We start from the raw sequence: 22294 nt of genomic DNA, 5'->3' as shown, positions 1-22294 counted from the left end.
TTAATTGGCCAAAGTAATGTTAGGTATATTTACAACAAAACAACTAGGTGTTGAGGTTGCCTAGGCACATACAACCAAACATCTTGTGGAATTTAGTTCTTTGGTTTGGGGGTTGAAGGTCATGACTTCACGCGGCAGACGAATTAACTGGCCTAATAATGTGTTCTACCTGTTAGTTCACAGCCTAGTGCTTAGGTCTTAAAAGCTGCAAGCAGCCATCCAAGGCACAGCACTGAATTCTATTCACCGGAAACAACAGAGGATAAAAGGAGAGTTAGGACAAGGATATCGAGTGTTTGACTAAATTGCCTCCATGAATCACTGCCCCCTTTGCCATGAGACTTGATAACTTGGATAGTATCCAGCGATCGTTCTTAAACATTCTGATCAAAGATTCATAGGCAAATCCTGATCAAGAGGATGAAAATAAAGAACAGGCCTTCAAATATTTATGAACTCTATAACCCTGCTGGTGCCATCAAGGGAAGGTAGATGAACCCCTAAAACTTGCCCTGAAAATTTTATAATCTTTAACCCTTAAGCTGAAAAAAATCCCATTAAGTTATCTTAAAAGTGAGTGGTAACTTAGCTTAACCAGTAAAATGTCTGCCTTGATCGTTTATGCTCTTTTAAGAATTATCTTCTGGGATCAAAGGCACCCTGTTCGCACAGTGGGTTACTCATAGCGTTGCTAACCGCAAGGTCAGCAGTTCGAACTCACCAGCAACTCCAGAGAGTCAAGGTGAGGTTTTCTATTCCTGTAAAGATTTACACTCTCAGAAACGCAAAGAGGCCGATTGACTCAGTCCTACTGAGTAGCTGTGAGTTGGAATGGACTTGCTGGCTTGGTTGTTATATGGGAACAATTGACAACAGTTACCAGCAAGATAGACGGTCACCTCAGGGGCGGTGGGTGTATGTGAATGGGGGAGGAACAGAAAAGGAAGGTGAGACAGTTGTGTGATGGCCAAACAGTGCCAGCTACGTGGGACATGTAGGAACTGCTGAATTGGTGTACGTTTGCTGTGTGCTCTCAACAACAAAAATACATTTAAAAAGTTGGAAGAAAAAAAAACCCCAAACAAAAGCAGTTACGGCTTGATGACTGATTCCGGCCAATGCACAAGTGACAGGAGAGGGAGACGCACAGATGAACTGCTCCAGGAGTCCCCGAGGAGGGAGATCCTGCATCTGCCTGCCTCTGACGCCCACGCTGGGAGGGAGGCATGGAGCTTGACCTTGGAGATCAGATAAGGTGTCCACATGTGGAAAGGAAGAAGAGCTTTCCTGGACACAGACTCGGTGGTGTGGGCGTGCTGAGCACGTATGGAAACCAGGGGGAGCATGGACTTGCCAAGGCCTGGCGCCGAGGACCGGCTTGCCAGCCCTGACCTCCCAGGCTCCCAAGGCATGGAGTGGGGGGACAAACGTACACATAAGAAGGTGAAGACTGACAGCCCAGGCATGTTTGGTTTGGCCAAGATACTGTTCCTAAAAACTTGAGCCAATTTGGGAAATTAGAAGATTTCACATAAAAATCCAGATTTCTGGCTTCTCTTGAGAACTCTGGCAAGACAAGGGCACATGTCTGCAGGACAGCAGTGTTGGCTGGGCTGAGCAATCCCTCCCGCCTCTGGGCCCAGGGAGAGTCTGTCTGCCCTGCCGCACCGTCCTACTGGGCTTCACAGGCTCTTAAGGCCCGGGCACTGCGGATGAGCGGATGAGGGGCAAACCCAGGATGGCGTCAGGTTCCTTGGGCGTGGAGTGTGTGTGTGTGTGTGTGTGTGTGTGTGTGTGTGTGTGTGTGTGACTCAACATTCTTCGTATGTACAAGTCAGTGATATTGATTACATTACTCCTTTATAACAGATTCTTTGCCAAATTTCTGATCACCATAAACGTTACTGTTTCCTAGTTGAATGTGTTGTTCTCCTGTGTTCCCTGGGCCCCACTGCCGCCCAAGCTACACTGTTCTTTCAGATCTCAGCGTGCGTGCGTGCGTGTGTGCGTGAGTGGCTCTTAGAATTAGAAGACGTGAAAACATCTAAAGTATCTCCAGGGGCAGCCAGGCCACCCAGGATCTGAGGCGTGTCTTGCAGCAAACACCATCAGTGTGTGTTGGTTTTACTGTAAGCAGATGGACTTAGAGAACTGTCTGAACGCAGGCTTTGGACTTTGGGTTGTCCCCGCCAGAGCCCAGCCTTGGAGATTTCTCCCACAGTCTAGGCCTGTTCTAGATTTCTACTCTGCCCTTCGCTCGAGCTGTTACCGAGTCGATTTGGACTCGTGTACGATGGAACAAAACCACGCTCGCCCTGCGCCACCCTCGCCGTCCTGGCTGCCTCTGAGCTCCTTGCGGCTGCACTGCTTCGAGGGTCTTCCTCTTGTTTCTGCCACCTTTACCAAGCGTGGTGCCCTTCTCCTGGACTGGAGGGATAGGAAGTCCACATGCGGAAAAGGAAATCCTCAGCAGTGGATTCAGGGAAGGGGTTGCGAGACGGGTGGGTCGTCGGTCCCAGGAGACCCCACTGTTGGGCCCCCTTTTGGGGCAACACGCATGAAGAAGGGGATCATTTTTTTAATGTGTGTGGCAATTTACCCCAAGGGCAAGCCCTTGTAACTGTAGGTGAACTTACCAACTGGCAGGACTGCAGGAAAGGAAAACAAGCGAAAGGCGGGGGAAGGACTACCTGCCTTGTTTTCATTAAGAATCGCCCCTCTCAGATGCCCTGTGTGTGATCCCATCCGTGCCTCCTGGCACGGACACCTTGGAGCTTCCCGCGCCCTGGCGGAAACCTGGCCTTGATGTGCCTCCTCCGCTGGGGTTAGTAATGCGGGGGTGGTGGCGGGGAGGAGGGCTGGGGAGAGGGAGTAGAAAATCCTCTTGTGCATTTCTGAAGCAGGAAAAAGGACTTTAGTGAACCACAAACTGGACACGTAACAGGGCACAGCCCGGTCCGCGCTGCCTGCGGAGCAGAGAACACCCAATTGGCCTGGCACTCCCCCAAGCGATGGTCTGAGGATTTGGGAGAATGTCCCAGATGTGACCAATCGGACCCCTCTCTGACTGCCTCCCTACATGCTGTGGGCCCGGTGGATTCAGTGGTGGCATGGGGCGAGGGCTGGCACTGGGGTTTGGTTGTACTCTGTGTTGGCTTTTCCTCCTTGCGGTTTGCGCCATCTGTTTCTTTTAATGCATAAACAAGGAAAATGACGGGTTTGGAATGCAAATTTTTTTAAAAAAACAAAACAGATGACCACAGGCATTCCCTAAATGAGAAAAAGAGAGCAAGTTGAGGTTCTGTGACATTTGGCAGGAAGTGGGACCTCAAATACCGGGAAGCAGGAACACGCCCTGCCAGGGAAGAGGAATAGGAAAAGTGTCGCCCACCAGCCCCCCTCCCGGGGGTCATGTTACATGTTGATATTCCACCAAGCACAGCCAAGGCCACGGCCACCCTTCCTTCCCAGCCCCCGTCGCTCTGTTGTAAACCACAGAGGAACACCAAGCTGGGCCTGAGCTTCACCTGCCTGGGTTTCCTATTTGCGTGTCTGCCGTACCCAGCCTCCCAGTAACTTTTCAAGACCAAGCGAAAGCTGTGTTGTGAGCAGGCTGCATGATAAGGCCAAAATAGAGCGCTACAGAGGAGCTGATGGGATAGACAGGAAGATACCCTCATTTCTCCTAGGCAATCAGTGCAAAAAAAGTAAATGGTAAAGGGCATTGGGAACACAGTGTGTTTCTCTTTTGAGGAGGGCATCCTGCTTTTAAAAGGAAGGTTTCCTGGCACGGTCTATAAATGGCCGCTCTATAAATGGCTCTTTATGCTTCATGCCAACAAACCTTAAAGCAGTAGTCTCATTTTCCTCCTGCCTTGGGGCCAGGGGCAGATATGGTGGAAAGCATAATCATAAGCAGTTGTAAGCACCAGGGATTGGCACAAAGTCATATTGAACTTAGACATTTCATAACCCCTTGGGGAGAAGAGGGAGCTGTAGTGTCACAGCGGACTGGGCATTGAACTGCTAACCTCGAGGCCAGTGGTTCAAACCCAAGACCCACTCTGCAGGAGAAAGAGGAGGCTGTCTGCTCCTGTAGAGATTTAACATTTGGGAACCACAAAGGGACAGTTCTTCTCTGCTCTAGGGTCACTAGGAGTTGGAATTGATTCGGTGGCATGGAGTGAGAGGTGAGAGGTGATGGGAGGGCTGCCTTCCACGCATGTCAGCAGAAGACACACCTGGTGGAGTCCTTTTCCTGCAGTTTTGCAAGCAGCCTCATGCCAGAGTTTTCCTATTAGGGAAAGACAAAACAAAACAAAAAACTACTCTTCCTAATTTGTGCTGTCTGCCTGCAATATCTGCAGAGGGCATGAACTATACTTGAGGTGGGCAGGGGTAGCGATTGGGGTGGGGGTGGGGTGCCTAGGCAGAAACAGGACCCTGGTGATACAGAAACCCTCCAAAAAATCAAAATTAAACTCACTGCCATCGAGTCAGTGACGACTCGTCGTGACCCTGAAGGACAGGGCAGCACGGCTCCTGAGAGTTTCTGCGACTGTCGCTCTTGCTGGGAGAAGAGACCCCTGCCCCTCAGAGCCGCTGGGGATTTCAACCTGCGACCTTGCAGGCACCACACCCCCAGCCTGGCACACTCGAAGGCTTACGTATATTTCAAAATGAACTGAGTCCAAACAGCTGTGCTCCCTGTGCTCAGGGTACCAGTGTCGCTCACTGCTGAGGGACAGCAACTCTGTACGGCCTGCGTCTCCAAGGCTGCGGTCCATGCAGAAGCAGATGCCACAGCGTCCTCTCACCGAGCGAGCGCTGCTGGGTTCGGACTGCAAGCCTTTCGGGTGGCAGCCACACGCTTAACCACTGGGCCACCAGGAGCCTTCCAGAGCAGTATGTAGCTGTGAAATCACGCAGCTGCCAGGTGAGATTCATTCCATTTGCATTGATGCTGACGTCGGGGTGAGTGGTTGACCTTTGGCACCCCTCCCTCGGTGTAGGTACTGTCTGGGGTGTTTGCCTCCCCGGTGGAAAGGGGAAAATAATTGGCACGAGAGAGGAGCACTGAATCCTGCTCCTGTAGCGCTCGGACTCGGGGTTTCACTGGTTTCATAAGTTAGAGAACGCTGGCAGCGCTGTGTGAGGATCAGCCTTGTGAAATACTCAAGTGCCCGGTGGAATTTGAGCGAGGCTCCTAATGATCCTGTCTGGAGACGAGGAGGCATCCTGCCGGAAGGAAGGCACGAGAGGAATGTGAAGTGCCTGGACTCTGTTCTTCACTTTACAAATGGGCCCAGGCCCGGGGGCAGCAGGGAGCTTTATTACTCCAAAGGGAGAACCCAGGACTTTCAACGTTTAAAAAATGGCTCCCCTTGGAAGTGTATTTCTGGAATTGAAACGGCCGTCCGAGCGACTTTGAAGTGAGTCCACGATGTGTGGGATAAAGTCATCCCAAGAACTTTCTGTGCCTCCAAACAGAGGAGGATTTCGAGGTCTGCTCACCTGGTGTGCGACTGTCTCCTTCCTGTTCTCTGTTCTGTTCCTGGTATTTTTCTTTGACAGGGGGAAGAAGAGGGGTGTACATGGCTAGGAACCTGGGCGGGGGGCGGGGGGGGCTTCATTCGGGACTCAGGCTTGGAAGTTTACATCTCCGTGTCCCCTGGTCCACAGGTGATAACGCCAGTGAGGACGGGCCATGGCTACGTGTACGAGTACTCATCCCAGTACCCCAAGGACACATATGACATCCCTCCGTCCCACACCTCTCAGGGGGTAAGTACTGGGGTGCGACCGCCGGGGGAGGGGACCCTCTGAGCCCGCCTTCAGGCATTGGGTAGGCTCTGGGAGAAAGGTGAGTCACAGAGTTCCAGGAGGCCTCTTATACCCAGACCCTTCCAGAAGCCGGTTGTTTTTTGGTTTTGTTTTTTAGCCAAAGTTACTTAAATTATGTTTTCTGGATTGCTTAATTAGGAAAGGCTAGTCTTTTTATCTGAGAACGTTTTTGTTGAAGGCCTGAAGATTTAAATTACAGTTTAAAGTGCAGACAGGGTAAAGACTTCAGCCGACAGCCATGTGTGTATTCTTTCTGTGGAAAAGAACACAACATCTGAAAAGACAATTCCCGTCAGCCTCTGTTCCATGGGACACTGCCAGACCTTGAGCCGGGGAAATCAATCCATAATGAAACGCTCCCAAAGCCAAACCCGCTGCCGCCCCGGCCGTTCTGACTCACCGCGGTCCTAGCAGACAGCGTTGGACCCAGCGCCCAACCCACTGTGCCGCGGGGCTCTGAAGGCAGCGTGCAGTTGTGTCTCGAAAATGCCCCCCATCCGACATTTTCATTCTGGGTAACGCAAGTGCTCTCCTCCAGGTGTACGACATCCCTCCCTCGTCAGTGAAGGCCCCCGTGTTTTCAGTTCCAGTGGGAGACAGCAAAGCTCAAGGGGTTTATGACATCCCTCCCGCTAAAGGGGTAAGTAGTGGGGGGAGGGCTGTTGCTGTCCTGGTGTCCAGCCGATGTCCGTGCATGGCGACCCCCACATGCACACGCAGCGGAACTGCACCTTAGGGTTTCCTGCATGCATCCACTAAGAGCTAAGCACGCAGCCATTCGCACCACCCAAGGACTCGTGTGTGTGTGTGTGTGTGAGTGTGTGTGTGTGTGAGAGAGAGAGAACAAGAAGGGCAAACTCCATACTCATTTTGGTAAGAGACGCAGACAGAAAGAAGACAAGGCAGTGGTAGTGAAAGAAAGCTCTTCACCAGTGGATGTCAAGTCGACTCTGACTCATGGCCACCTGTGTGTTCCCAGTGGAACCGCCGCGTTCCGTGGTATTTCCAGGGGCTGGTTTCCTTAGAAACAGATGACCAGGCCTCCCACCATTGGCACCACTCAGGGACTCCAAAGATCACCCCCCTGAGGGGAGCTAACACAAGCCAGAGCGCCGCAAAAGCAGGCATCCTGGAACATGGGCTAGAATACAAACACTCATCTCTGCCGCGAGGCCACTGAAGAATTGTGTTTCTGAAAAGAAGGCAGCAGGCCAACTCATTGGGAACTTATGCCAGTTTCCTCATATAGAAGGCCCACTTCAGGGGGAAACATGAGGTGGTCACTAAGGAGAGGCCACTTGGGCAGGAAGCTAATTAGTTCGGTTTGGCAAATAATAATCATGGGTCCCCTATAAGATTTTACAGCCAACTCAGTCCCTTTCTCACGTGATCCACTCTGGGACTATACAGGGCAGGCCTGCACAGGAAGTGTTGTTATCTTATAGATAAGGGCCGGAGCATTTAAAGGGTTTATTCGTGGTCCCGGAGCTGGTGGATCTGGGAAGTAGCCTCAGGTCTGCTGATAACTGGGGTGGTGAGTTAAGGCAGAGTCGGCCACAGGGCATGGAACAGGACGGTGGAGATCTAGGACGTGCTCAGAAACATCAGCTGGAACCAAGGGGAAAGACGCCACATCCCAGCTCCCGTGGAGTGACGGGAAACCAGAAGCGAGCAGAGCCTCAGGAAGTGCCCGAGAAAGGGTGGGGTAGGGGTGTGTGTGTGTGTGACAGACCCACAACACAAGCTAACTCAACCTAGACGCGTTTCATTCTCCTGACTGACTGCTCCTTTGCCTTTTCAGATGTACACCAGTCCACCTTCTGCCTGTCATGATGAAGCAGGGCTTCGAGAGAAAGAGTATGATTTCCCGCCTCCAATGAGACCGGGTAGAAGGCCCGATATCAGGCCAGAGGGCATTTACGACATCCCTCCAGCTGGCACCAAGCCAGTGGGGAAGGACCTTGCCATGAAATACAACGGTGACATTCCAGGAGCCACTGAGCTGGTGGCCCGAAGACATCAGAGCACGCCCCTGAGTCAGACGCCCCCACCGCCAGGACACCTGGGGGGCACTCCGAACGACGCATATGACATTCCCCGGGGAGTTCAGTTTCTGGAACCCCCAGCAGAATCCAGTGAGAAGGCGAATCCTGCAGAAAGGGATGGGGTTTATGATGTCCCTCTGCATCACCCGCCAGACATGAAAGCGTCTCAGGATGTGGTGGATGGAATGAACCGGTTATCTTTCTCCAGTACGGGCAGTACCCGGAGTAACATGTCCACGTCTTCCACCACTTCCAAGGAGTCCTCGCTGTCAGCCTCTCCGTCTCAGGACAAAAGGCTCCTCCTGGACCCAGACACGGCCATTGAGAGGCTCCACCGGCTCCAGCAGAGCCTGGAGATGGGTGTCTGCACCCTCATGGCCCTGGTCACCACTGACTGGCGGTGTTACGGATACATGGAGAGGCATATCAACGAGATACGCATGGCAGTGGAGAAAGTGGAGCTGTTCTTGAGAGAGTACCTCCTTTTTGCCAAGGGGGCTCTAGCGAATGCCTCCTGTCTCCCCGACCTCCTCCTGCACAACAAAATGAAGCGGGAGCTCCAGAGAGTTGAAGACTCTCACCAGATCCTCAGCCAAACCAGCCATGACTTAAATGAGTGCAGCTGGTCCCTGAATCTCCTGGCCCTCAACAAGCCCCAAAACAAGTGCGATGACCTGGACAGGTTTGTGATGGTGGCAAAGACTGTGCCCGACGATGCCAAGCAGCTCACCACAACCATCAACACCAATGCAGAGGCTGTCTTCAGACCAGGCCCGGGCAGCTTGCCTCTGAAGAATGGGCCCGAGAGCATCATGCACTCACCGGAGTGCCCACCCAGTGGCAAGGTGCAGGCCCAAGGCAAGGCATTGCCTGCAAGCCTGGCCAAGGACCAGCCCCCTGACTGCGGCAGCAGCGACGGCTCGGAGAAGAGCTGGATGGATGACTATGACTATGTCCACCTCCAGGTAAAGAAGGCAAGCTCAACAAACTAGACCTACACTCAGTTGGGTTGCCTGGGGCTAACAACTGCTAGGCTACATAGAAGGCTGAGCTCCCAGGGGAAGAACAAGCCGAATGCTCTATGTAGTTCACCCCTCTGGGGCCAATGACCCTTGGACTGAGAGCCCTGAGACCTGGGCTCCACACCTTATTTGGCACTGATTGTGTGAACAAGGCTCTATTCCTTACTGGTAAAGATGAGGTGGGATTAGATCCAGTTGATATGCCTTAGGCAAAACAGGAAGAGACCTGGCAAACAGGACAGTAGAGCCTCTCGTATTTATACTGGCTCCACTTCTATTTTCTAGTATTTTGTACCATAATATACTTTATTTGGGGGGGGGGGAGGGTTGTACCACTGTTATGAAAAAAAAAGTAGAGACCTGATAGATTAGAGAATTTCTAAGGTCCCTCTCTTGGGAGAAAGGAGGGGCTGCCTGCTCTATCAGGATTTACAGTCTCGGAAACAGTTAGATTCTGTCCTGCAGGGTTGCCATGCGTCCGAGTTGACTCTGACAGTGGACTAAGACCTGTCTACTTTATTGCTTGTGTGTGTGTAACTATTTGCAGAGAAACTTCAGTCTCTCAACTTCCATAGAGGCCCACTGAGTATTTTCCAACTGGCCTATAGTTGAGCCTACGTGTGGGCAATTGGACGGTCACGATCTACCTTCTACAAGAGAAAAATCCCAACAGGTTGACCAGGTGTCCTGGCAGCTTGCTTTTTCGCTTTAGAAGTAAAAATACTTGGTTGTTGTCGTTGGTGTTGATTTTTGTTGAGTAGATTCTGACTCATAGCCACCTTGCATAAGAGAGGAAATCTTGCCCATGTGAATTCCTGCCCTGTCATCTTTACGGGAGCAAATTGCCAGATTTTCTTCTGCGGAGTCACTGATAGGTTCTTTCGGTTAACAGCTCCACATTTAGCCATTGTGCAGCCAGGGCGCTGTAACATCCTGGTTCCAAGCCCAAACAAAGCCAGTACCGTTAAGTCAATTCCAACTCATTGCAACCCCACAGAGAGTTTCCAAGATGGTGAATCTTTAAAGGAGCAAACTTCCTTAGCTTGTTGCAGCTGGTGGGTTTAAACAACCGATCTCGCCATCAGCAGCTCATAGTATAAAGCGCTATAAAAACCCACTGCCCTTGGGTCAATTCCCCTTCATAGCAACCTTAGATAACAATCTCGATGGCAACAGACAACCTGCCCTTCCTCCACAGAGCATCACTTTATGGTACGCAGTCCCATGCTGACTCAACAGCACCACCAGGGCTCCTTAAACTCTATTAAAAATGAATAAACTAACTCACTGTCACTGAGTCTATTCCAACTCATAGGGACCCCATAGGACAGGGTAAAACTGACCCTGTGAATTCCTAAGACTATAACTCTTTACAGGAGTAGAACACCTCATCTTTCTCCTGTGGAGCGGCTGGTGGTTTCAAACTGCTGACCTTGCAGTTCGCAGCCCACTATACCACCAGGCCGCCTCCTTAAAGATCCATTATTTAAATTTTGACCTGCTTTCCTATTCCATCATAGTTTTGTTTTGTTTTCAATTTTAACTGAGCTCCATGGCTCATATTGTGGAGTATGAAAGCAACTTAAAGCGCTTCAGCTACACTCAGTGCTGGAGAGAGGAGTGGGGAGTGAGTAGCTAGAGGTATTAAACCCTGACCTCGTTGAATTGTCTAACTTTGCAGGTTGGGAAATGCCAATTTGGAGTAGAGGTCTATAGATAATTCAACAAAAGTAGAAGTGATTGAGACCTGCGTTTAGCAGTTCATGATTCACATATAATCTATTAGGACAGAACCCCGAGAAATAGTGTTTCATAAAGATGGGTGGAGGGGGGTCATAGGTAGTTCTCAGAAAGTGACAAGGTGGATCAGAGAGCATGGCACCCTACGTGGAAGGTGGTTTGGGCTTTCAGCCTCCACCTACGCGGGCTGTGGACATCTGGCCGAGCAGGAGCACGTCATCCCTGTCTGGGGCTCCCAGGGCATGCGCGGAGTTGCCAGGGCAGTGGGAAACGAAAGCGTATTTACATGTTTGTCAATGCAATTGTTAGTATGCGTGCATCACAGTGGTGACATAATGTTCCTTATGTTGAAAATGACCAGGGCAAAGAGGAGTTTGAGAGGCAACAGAAAGAGCTGTTGGAAAAAGAAAACATCATCAAACAGAACAAGGCGCAGCTGGAACATCATCAGGTATGCGCTCCAGGCACGAGCCACCTGGCGAGGAGCAGATCCCCGCCCCACTTAGCAGGGACCTCACGTCAAAGGCTCCAGATTACGACCCTCCGGGACACTTTGGTATATAATAGGCTGCAAGAACAAACAGAAGGTTGACGGCCTTGTTAATTGACTGAGTGGCACAGGATGGCGTCCACACAGCAGTTTGTCCAGGCTGAGCCTGCACACCTAACATGTTAGGACCATTTGGATTCAGGCTGTTGATTTCAAGGAGTAAGTTAGCCAAAGCTGAGTCAAGAACAGAAACTACCAGAGTGAAATCTGAGGAGAAGCAGAACTGTGAGCTCGCCCTCCCTCGTGCTTCCTTTTCTGTACAAACCAACATCGTGCCTCCCTCCTTTCTCACAGTTGCCTCCATCCGCCTATTTATTTGGCTCCCTTATAACTTTACCTTTCACGGAATCCTAAAAGGGTATCCAAAGCCTGTTCAGCCAGATGACTGGTCCTTTCAGCTTCCTTACTGATAGCCCCCTTGTATGGGGCATCAACTTCCTACAAAAGAGACCTGTGGGGCTCAGTCTCTCCCCCTCCCCTACTTTCTAATCCCTGCTTTCTAACTCTGACTTTAGGCATGTCAGTTAATACCTCTGAACTTCAGATACTTCTTTATCAAATAAAAAGTAACCAACTGCCCCCATGGAATGAGTTACTTCTGAATGTGTTTACAGAAGGATCCAGACCAGGTGGCACTGAGTTGACATCGACTTATAGTGACTCAACATGTGCCAAAGAAGAACTGGGCTCCATTCAGGTTTTCACGGTTGGCTTTTCAGAAGTAGATTGCCTAACTATTCTTCCGAGGCACCTCTGCGTAGACTAGAACCTCTAACCTTTTGGTGACCAGCTGAGCACCAATCAGGGACTTCTGCAAAAGCATCCACTATATTAAATTGAATTCACTATAATTACAAAGCCTTGGAAAATCACCCCATGTCTGCTGATTGGTGCCTTGACATTTGGCCAAACAAGAATACAGGATTTTAGATAACTTGTTGAAACAGTAGCAATTCCTCGGAAGAAAGCAGGTTCCTTAGAAAAGGAGAACTGATTGGACCTTTTTCAGGGGAGCAGTAAGGATGCGAGATATCTCTGCTTTGACTCAGCCCAAGGGACTGGCAGAACCCTAAGCTCAGGATAGTCCTGAGCTGCAAAAGAGAGCTCTCACCTAAGGCATGGTGGAAACCATGGAAATTATTACAATCTCTGTGTCGATGATGTACTAACGGGAGGCAGGGGGAGCAAAAGAAGTAAGTTAACACTCGTTAGTCTGACACTGCCAGCCCCTTTCTTTCCCCCACCCTGTGCACCAAATAGTAAGATGCACAATTTGGATCCAGAATGTTTAGCGAGACTCTTTACCATAAGTGGTTTGTTCTTTCCTGTAGCATTAGAATATTAAGATGGAAGAAAAAAAACCCAAACAGTTGATTTTTCAGAAGTGCATCCCCAGACCTCTTTTCCGAGGCACCCCTGCGTAGGCTTGCTCCATCGTGTTTTTTTTTTTTTTTTCGGAGCAATTGTGAGTGCTGGCCATTTTCACCCTCGAGGATCTCCATTGGATTAGAGTGTATCTATAAGAGGACCCATGGATGGACATTTCCTCTTAGCCTCTTGAAGAGGCTCAGTAAAGGCATTCTACGAGGAGGAAGAAATAGTGATGTACTTGACAGAGTGCTAGCTACATTTGGCTCACAATTTAATACACATCTACGTAGACTCCATGGTACACCACACATCATCCTAAACACTTAGGAATGTGAACTGACTGCGTAAAGGTGCAGAAACCAGGGCTCAGGTGCTGCCTTTCCGCGGGAGCTGATCATAGGAGCAGTGAGCTGGAATGATCCCTTGACGGGATTAGCTCCTATTGAGTCAGCCCCTGACCACTGCGATGATCCCTTGCGCAACACGATTGGACCGCTGTGCCCCATGAGGTGTTGAGTGGCAGACTTTCCCAAAGGAGACTGCCAGGTCTTTCTTGAACCTGAGTCTTCCACCCAAGCCTGCTCGCCTCCTAGCAAAACCCAAGCTCTCCCTGCCGGGTGGTGGCGGTGCCGGAGGGTCTGCTCCAGGAGGGGAGTCGACCCTGAGTCTGCTGCCTCGGGGCAACGAGAGCATGCTTCTCAGCCCCTATGTTCCAGCTTCGGGAAGTAAGGTCACTCAGCCAAGGCCGCACATTTCAGAAAGCCCGGCACCCATTAGGGAGGCAACTCCCGGTGCCTTTTAACTCCAACCAAAGAGAATTCCCACGCCCCTACCAAAGAGAATTCCCACGCCCCTACCTGGTCCTTAATGGTTTTCCCCCCTTCCTTGCAGCTAAGTCAGTTTCAGCTGCTGGAGCAGGAAATCACCAAGCCGGTGGAGAATGACATCTCTAAGTGGACGCCCTCCAAGAGCCTGCCAGCCCCGGGCAGCGGCGGCGTGGGCGCGCCCGATCGGCAACTGCTCTGCTTCTACTACGACCAGTGCGAGACGCATTACATCTCCCTGCTCAACGCCATCGACGCGCTCTTCAGCTGCGTCAGCTCGGCGCAGCCCCCGCGCATCTTCGTGGCCCACAGCAAGTTCGTCATCCTCAGCGCGCACAAACTGGTCTTCATCGGGGACACGCTCACCAGGCAGCTCGCGGCGCCGGACATCCGCCACAAAGTGATGAACTCCAGCAACCAGCTGTGCGAACAGCTCAAGGCCATCGTCCTGGCCACCAAGACGGCCGCCCTCCACTACCCCAGCACGACCGCGCTGCAGGAGATGGTGCACCAGGTGACAGACCTGTCCCGGAACGCGCAGCTGTTCAAGCGCTCCTTGCTGGAGATGGCCACGTTCTAGGGGGACGACGGACAGCAGCCTGCCGACGGGTTGGGCGGGGAAACTGGAAATGCTCTCTGGTTTTTGTAAAGGCTATCTATTTTTGTAGATGTTTTATATGAAATATTTTAAATACATTTTATGGATGAGACCACATTCAGGGAGATGGAAGACGGAATTTTTTGTTTCCTCTTGGGTTCCTGTGTATACATCTAAGGTATAAATTGTACAGAAACGTGTCCGCGTGCCTTTGTATGCCTGTGTATTTGTGTTTGAAGATGTTTTTCTGATACATTCCATTTAAAAAACCATGAATTAAGAAGCACCTTAGTAAACTCTAAATGCTGCATATTTGTTGGAAGCATAGGAGCTGGGGTAAGGCTGTCTGACGTACACGTATGGTTATCCTGAACTGTCCACTCCCAAGGCCAGGAAGCAGAGACGATGTGTTTGACCAATGCTCCTTCCACTCCCCCCAAAACAAGGCGTGGCGTGGCTTGTTCTCGTCTTAAAACCCCTTTCCAAATGGGTGGACTTGAACATATTACGGCCAGATGTCCCTGCGTCCCCTTGGGAAAGCCGTTGTCAGGTTACAGAAAGTCAATGTTAACCTCAGATCTAATGGTTTCGGTGCTGGAGAGAGGAGTCGTGTTGGAGAGGAGAGGCATGTATGGGGAGGTATGTATGGGAGACATGTATGTCCGTGATTAGGGTTAAGGTGATTGAACGCTGAGAGGAGCCACAATAAAATGAGAGCATGTGTTTCCTTGTGACTGTTTGGTCTTGTGTATTTGTGAGCCCTGCGGTTTCCAAAGGATGTTGGTAGATTTTCAGAGACTGTGTTATTTGTAGCAGGAATGTCTGGAGACACATCAGACTGATTATCTGCAATAAGGAGCAACGGCTCCGTCTGTAGACATCTTTCTGGCTCTCAAGATTCACACGGTGCTACAACTCCCATGACGAGGCAAATGCCAGTTCTTTGGTCGTCTGACTGTTTGGCGCTACCAGGCCACATTCCACTCTCTAAAGAGAATGTACTGCTTAATCTTGCACCCTCCCCAAGACTCATGTGCCATCCCTGTGCTCTGAGCAGCTACACAGAATCCATTTGATCTTACAACTCTGGCCCAGCGACTTTGCATTTACAAATCCCTGCCCCAATCTCAACACCCGGTTACATCAGTCCATAGTCCACTTCCTCGCCCCGTCAGTGAGGCCACAGCAAAGGCAATAGCATGGACTCATCATGGGCAGAATGAAATGGTTTCCACCTAATGGGCATAGATTATCAAGTCAAAAGGGTATGCTAGCGATGGTATTTCAGTCCAGTTCTTATTTGATGGTTTTATTTTAGATGGTTTGCAAACATGTTTGGTTTTTTGTTTGTTTGTTTGCTTGCTTGTTTTTCTAATTAAAAGATTTTATTGGGGGCTCTTACAACTCTTAGAACATCAATAAATCAATTGTATCAGGCATATTTGTACATATGTTGCCATCATTCTTTTCTAGACATTTACTTTCTCTTGAGCCCTCGCCCCACCCCACCCTCGTGACCCCTTCATAGATTATAAATTATTACTTTATTCATATCTCACACCAACCACTGTCTCCTTTCCCCCATGGTTTCTGTTGTTCTTCCCTGTGGAGGGTGTGTGTGCATGGTTATGTGTTGATTGTGATCGGTTCCCATTTCTCCCTCCCCCACCCACTTTCCACTACCCTTCTGGTATTGCTATTCCCATTCCTGTTCGTGGATTCCGTGTGTCATGAGCTTTTATGTCTGCAAACATTTATATATATTGCAATATACATATTGCAATATATGCCTTGACTGAATTTAATGTTCTTGTTTTCAACATCAGTCACTCTGAGTCAGGGGGGTGGACAACCAAGGTATTCGAATGGGGGAGAATTGAAGGGAAATGAACAATCACAGGGTGGCTAGGAAAAGAACATGTTTTATCAGCAGAACTTATAGAAGGTGCTTTTTAAAACAACTGCTATTGTAATTCTCCAAAGTTCTCTTCCAGGATTACAAGGTTTACATGGCAAGTGTGTGGGGCAGAAGGGAGTTGCTGAAAATCAACACTTACCCAAAAAAAATAATAATAATCTGTCCTTATGGGCTTTTTTTTGTATACTATGTCTTAGGAGATGAAAAACCTATTCTAAGCTAAGTGGTGACATGTCAAAGAGTTTTCAAAATAAAAATGTTGACTCTGACGCGATCCTGTATGTAGAAGCTATTTTTTAAATCATTAAAAAGTTAGATCTTTTTTGGTAGCCACTGTATTTCCTTTTCTGTATTCCTCTCACAGAAATAACTCTTGGCTAGATTGGTACTCTTAGTGTAGAAAGTTAAATGATGCTTGTCATGAATCATTTAAGAGAAACAAGGCATTTTTAAGTGTTTGTGTTTTTTTCTTAATTTGGGGGTCACTTCCTAAGTATTTGCATTTCAAGAAAATGCTGGCATTTAAAGCTGTTCCCAAGTGTAAATATATTCAACAAGGCTTCTTGGCACCAGAAAGCCTATTTAGGTACTGGGTAGTGGCATAATATGGATGTAACTATTCATGTGGCTTTAAAGTCAAAAAGGAAATTATTCCATCCTGGAATAGACATAAGGATATAATTAAAAAGCAAACTATTTAATGAAAGTACAAAATTTATAACCATGCAAATTATCGTGTTTAATCCTTGGTTAAGTTTTTCTGGTATTCTACTAGGTTTTATGGGCATAATAGTTGAATATAATGTATCATGTTGCTTGCTCATAATAATTTCTTAGAATCTTACTGCCACCGAGTCTATTCGGACTCATTGTGACCCTAAGGCAGAGTAGAACTGCCCCTTGTAGGGTTTTGAGGCTGCTGATCTTTAGGGAACAGAAAACCTGATCTTTCTCGTAAAAAATGGCTAATCGTTTTGAGCTGCTGAACTGCAATTAACAGCCCAACTGGTAACCACGTCACCAGGACCTTAATTGACCTACAGCAAAAGCATCAGGGCACTTTAATGGGACAAGAAAAGTTGTCTGGAATAAATGATGCTGGAATAACTAGAGACCTTTATGGGAAAAGAAATTAACATCGGGTTTTACTTCCCATCCTAAACAAAACTCACGTGGACTAGGCTGTAAAACTTAAAACTGTCTAGAAGAAAACATGAAATCTTTGTGATTATGATAGACCACAGTTTTTTTAGATTAGAAAAGAAAAAAATAGAAGGGGAAGCCAAAATGTATGGCTGTTCAGACTCCAATTCATCCTTGCATGGGTTTATTGCAAGTAAAGTCTGTTGAAACACACCTCCGGCCAGAGGATGGCTGCAGACACCTGCTGTCAGCAATACACTGTGGTGGTCTCTTTAGGGTGCCTTCAAAGAAAAGGATACTTTTGTGCCATTAAAAAAATTATTTTGAGGTCAGGGCTGATATAAAATTTTTAACATAAATCCTTTAAAAACTCAAATGGGCATCTTCCCAAATCACTGAAGCTTTACCACATACATTTTAAGGGAGGCCGAGAAGACCCAAGAGAAATGAGATCTTATGTCAATACAAAGACCTTGCGGATGAATGGTTATAGCAGCTTGACTTGTAATCGTCCCAATCTGGAAGCAACCTGAATGTTCACCAATGGGAATGAATACACTCATTGTGGTATGTCCACAAAATGAGCTAATCTGATTTTTAAAAAACCATACAAAAACTAAAACTGAATTAATCTCAAATTCATATGTTTCGTCAAAAAGCCAGACCCACCCCCACCCCCAAAAGGTACACTGGACATTTCCGCTTCTAAAAACTTTTGGAAATGGGAATTCGTCTCAAGGAGCAGAAATCAAATTCACAGTTGCCTGGGGATAAGAGTGATACAGTGCACTGGACTGCTAACCACCGGTCAGCAGGTCAACTCCACCAGCCAGGCCGAAGAAGGAAGATGTGCCTTCCTAGTCCCTAACAGTTAAAGGCTTGGAAACCCACAGGGACAGTTCCATCCTGCCCTATCCGGTTGCTCTAGGTCAGAATTGACCAATGGTAGTGCGGGTGAGGTAGAAGAAGGGTGGATTACAAGGAAGCACAGGGAAACTTTTAGGGGTGAAGGAAGGGTCTCTTTTCTCGATTGTTTTCACAGTGTCAAAATTAACAAAATTGTACACTTGAAATATGTGCCGAATATTTGAAGTCATTTGTAATAAAGGATTGTTGTCCTTTTTTTCCTCTCTGTAGGCAAGTGATCTAAACCCTCCTGGTAGACGTCAGAGATTGTCAGAATGTCTCAAAAGGAAGGCCCAACCCCTATGCTATTGAAAAGACACTCACTTAAAGGAACCTAGAGAAGGAAAGAAAGAAACGGATCGATCCCTCTGTAATAAACATTGAAAGTTGGAGTGGCAATTTTAGTATTACACACAGTAGAATTCAGGGACAAATAGGGACATATCACGATCAAAGGAGCGGCTCATAAAGAAGCCATTACCATCCCAAATATACCTGCATCCAGTCACGGAGTTTCCAAGCCCATGAAGCCAAACCGAGAGCACTGAAAGAAGAAACGTACAAACTTCTAGTAAGAAGTGGCTACCTTGAAACCCCTTTTCTAGAAATGAAGAGAGCAAACACCCGAAGCACCCGTAGTAATTTACAGGATGGAGCGACTGGAACTCTGGCTGGAAGGCACGCCACGCAGTGCAACCACGTCAGGAAATACTTTGGCAACGTCTCATAAAACTAAACATAGACTTATTATGTAATGCAGAGATTCGAAGTACAGTCATTGACCCAAGAGAACTGAAAACAGATGTCCACACCCAAATCAACTGTTTTTGTCATAGTATTCCCGAAGTAGAAATTTCCAACAAGTCCGTAATAAAAATAATAGTATGTTCACCCAATATCCCAAACCTACTGCCACCACGTCTAATCCACCTTACGTAGGGTTTCCAAGACAGCAAATTGTAACTCCTTACAGGGACTGGCAGCTGCATCTTTCCCCTGCAGAGCCACCGGTGGGCTTTTGAAGTGCCAACCTTGCAGTTAGTAGCCTGACCCTGAAGCAACCCACATGGCACCAGGGGTCCTTAGGCAATGCACAGGTGTGACCTAATTGAGCATGCAAAGCATGAAAGTGGATGGAGCCGTCTCAGAAGCATTCCATTGAACACAAGTCAGGCAAGTAATGAGTGCCTACGTAAGCTGGAGCGAACACACATCTGATTTGTAGTGGGAGAAATTAGATCAGGGATTCCTGAGGCCGGCTGGGGACTGGGGACGATCTGGGGAAGAACACAGGGCAACTTTTGGTGTGATGGAATTGCTTTTATATCAGAGATAGCCAATAGAAATTGCTGCAGTTTGGGAATCATTTTACACCTTGCGTGGCGCAATGCAGTGGTCACGTGGGTCTGTTGAGCACAAATGAGAACGGCTCTCCTTTTATATAACTTTAACAAGTTTCGTTGTAAGGAGCTGGACGTGGACTGATGGCCACCTTATTGGACTGTGTAATATCTTGATCTCGATTGTGGTGGCAATGGCAATGAGATATAAAATGGTCAGAATTTATCTTAAGACAGAAACTTTTAAGATACACAAGCATTTCCCCAAATAACTCTTGTGTTCTCCCCACCAACACCAAGTCAATAGTATCATCGATTTCCAGAAATGTAAAAGAGCAAAAAAATAAAGGGTCAAAAATCCAGGCTAGCTCTGTAATCTGCTTCTACTTTAGTCTGTGCTGAAAAAAAATCCAGAGGAGCCCAGGTGGTGTAGTGGTTACGCATTGGGCTACAAACCAAGAGGTCAGCAGTTTGAAACCACCAGCCACTGCTCGGGAGAAAGAGGGGGTTTTCTACTCCCGTAAAGAGTTGCAGTGTCGGAAGCGCTCTTGTCCTGTAGGCTTGCTGGGAGCTGGCATTGACCCGCTTGCAGGTTTGAGTTGAAAAATGTCCATGATGCACCAGGAAGATGAATGTGGTTCCTGCCCCTCCCCTCCACCCCCCCCCCCAGTCAGTAAAAGCTCATCTGGGCTTAAATGTGTTCCCAGAAGTCCTGGCACCATTGTTCATAATCGTTGAGGAATTCGCCAGAGAACATGGAAGGCAACAAAGATTCATTTATTCCATTTCCGACCCCATTCGGCAGGAGAATCGGTATTCCCGCCAAAACCCTCAGCCCCAGAGATGGTGACTCTGCACTCAGAGGGACTTACAGGACCTGGTTCCAGCCTTTCTTTGGCCAAAAGTAAACATGCCCTTCAAGCACTTTGGGGCAGATCATAGACCAACGCCCAACTGAAAAGCACAGGCCCAAACTTAGGGCGTACAGTGGTGAAGGCCTGTCCACTGAGAACCCTCTACAGACAACGGGAGGAAACACTGTGTGGTGCTGCACCCGCTTCACAGTTGTGCTGATGTTAGAGCCAATCGATGCAGACACTGATAAAGTCACCTTGTCGAAAGTCTTCCTCCGTCCCACTGCCCCTCCATTTTACAAAGCTCAATGTCCTCCAGGAACTGGTCTCCCTTGGCCACGTGCCCGAAGTACAAGAGAAGAAATGCTATCCTCCTTGTCTCTAAGGAGCATCCTGGCTGTACTTCTTCTAAAGCAGATTTGTTTGTTCTTTCTACAGTTCGTGGTACTTTGAATATTTTTGCCAGTGCCACAATTCAAATGCATTGATGCTTCTTCATTCTTCCTTATTCAGTGTCCAGCTTTCACATACATATGAGACGATTGGAAATACTACGGCTTGAGTCAGGTGTACCCACTTGGGTCCTTAAAGTAACACACTTGCTTTCCAGCGCCTTAAAGAGGTCTTGTGTGGTGTTTTAGCTTCTTTCATGCCCAGGGTTCACAAAGATGTTTTGAAGACTACATCTAAAATAGATGTTCCTTGGAAACAACGTTGGAAAATGTCATGCTGTGCGCCTCAGCCACAACACTGGACTGGCGCATACCAAGCACCACGAAGACCAGGCCACATTTTGTTCTGTCCTGTGGGCACATAGGTCGCCAAGAGCCAGGGCTTCCTAGACTGCAAGGAACGAGCAATGAATTCCTTCCTGGGAGGCGGCGTACTCGTGAGCATCTGAAAAAACTCTCCCAAGGAAACTGCCTAGTGACACGGCTTTGTTTTTAAAAGTGTTTTCTCTCCATTCGCAGTTATGAAAACATGGTCTAGGAGATCCAGAGAGTTTGTTTTGGTTTTCCTGTCCCCTCAAAAAGATGAGGTTCGTCACTGAAATTCATCTCACAGAACTCTCATTGATCCCACTGGCATGTAGCCCCAAGTCAGAACTTCGACCTTTAATGGCGTCTGAGAACCTATATCAGCTCGCATGCTCTTCGTGAGTCTGTACAAGACACCGAAACATGTGCACTGATGGACTTCAGCCTTCATTTCCCAGCCTCTGGGTGTCTATGGTAAGAATGGAGAGAGCAAACCCATGATTGGCTTCGAAGATAAACTCCCCTCAAACCATCCAGGCCTTTGGACTAAGATGTTTGCAGCAATGTTTTAGGCAAGACCTTTTTACCTGAGTCGTTTTAAAGCAGAAGTACATTTTGGGTCGAAACCAAGCAAGTGGGAGAAGTGAAACTCACACACAGATGGGAAAAGAAAAAGATAGAGACAGGTTGTCTCATTTACCCAAGAATCTAAAAAGAGGTGCCTGCTGCGTGGGCAAGCTTCTTGAAAAGATGGCAGTAACGAATGAGATGCTCTAAATAAAGTGTTTACACGTTGGCTAGGTTAAGATAGGAGAACAATGAACACATTATTTTATAAATAATAGTATCAATACAAAAAAATAAAAACTGCCCTCTAGTGAATGCTGAGTCATAGTGAGCCTATAAAGGGTTTCCAAGGTGAGTCGTTATGGGAACAGAGAGCCTCTTCTTTCTCCCCAGACGTGGCTGGAGGACTCGAACTGCTGACAGTACCACAGAGCACTCACTGCCACTGAGTCGGTGCCCAATGTGACCCTATAGGACAGGGTACAACTGCCCCTGTGAGTTCCCAAGACTGTAACTCTTTACAGGAGTAGAACACCCCTTCTTTTTCTCTCAGAACAGCTGATGGTTTTGAACTGCTGACGTTGCAGTTAGCAGCCCAATGCATAACCACTATACCAGGGTTCCTTGTAATAGTCTCAATGACTAAAAACCATCAACTCACTGCTCTCCAGTCGGTGCCACTCATCGCGGCGGTCACTTATTTGGGTCTAGTTTCTGTCAGCAGCCCCGTCAGGCATGCTCTCGGCAGGCTCAGAGTAGGTGTCTTCGCAGTCCCTGTTCTCGTTTCATGGGTATAAGGCTAACTCGAGGAGAG

General features: G+C 48.2%; 1 protein-coding gene across 2 annotated transcripts in view; it reads left to right on the top strand.

Moving 5' to 3' along the window:
- NEDD9 (neural precursor cell expressed, developmentally down-regulated 9) overlaps positions 1–15445 on the top strand; it is a 57379-nt gene extending 41934 nt beyond the window's left edge. For both annotated transcript variants that reach the window (XM_075532387.1, XM_075532393.1), the window contains exons 3-7: positions 5683–5784; positions 6383–6484; positions 7646–8854; positions 11013–11102; positions 13464–15445. In XM_075532387.1, coding sequence (XP_075388502.1) covers positions 5683–5784; positions 6383–6484; positions 7646–8854; positions 11013–11102; positions 13464–13976 — 2016 coding nt within the window. In that variant the 3' untranslated portion in view covers positions 13977–15445. The remainder of the gene's footprint in view (positions 1–5682; positions 5785–6382; positions 6485–7645; positions 8855–11012; positions 11103–13463) is intronic.
- Positions 15446–22294: the final 6849 nt, after the last annotated feature.

The sequence above is a fragment of the Tenrec ecaudatus genome, chromosome 1 (genome assembly GCF_050624435.1).
Source record: "Tenrec ecaudatus isolate mTenEca1 chromosome 1, mTenEca1.hap1, whole genome shotgun sequence".
Taxonomy (NCBI): domain Eukaryota; kingdom Metazoa; phylum Chordata; class Mammalia; order Afrosoricida; family Tenrecidae; genus Tenrec; species Tenrec ecaudatus.
Note: the sequence above shows the minus strand (reverse complement) of the source record. Positions and strands in the feature narration are given on the sequence as shown.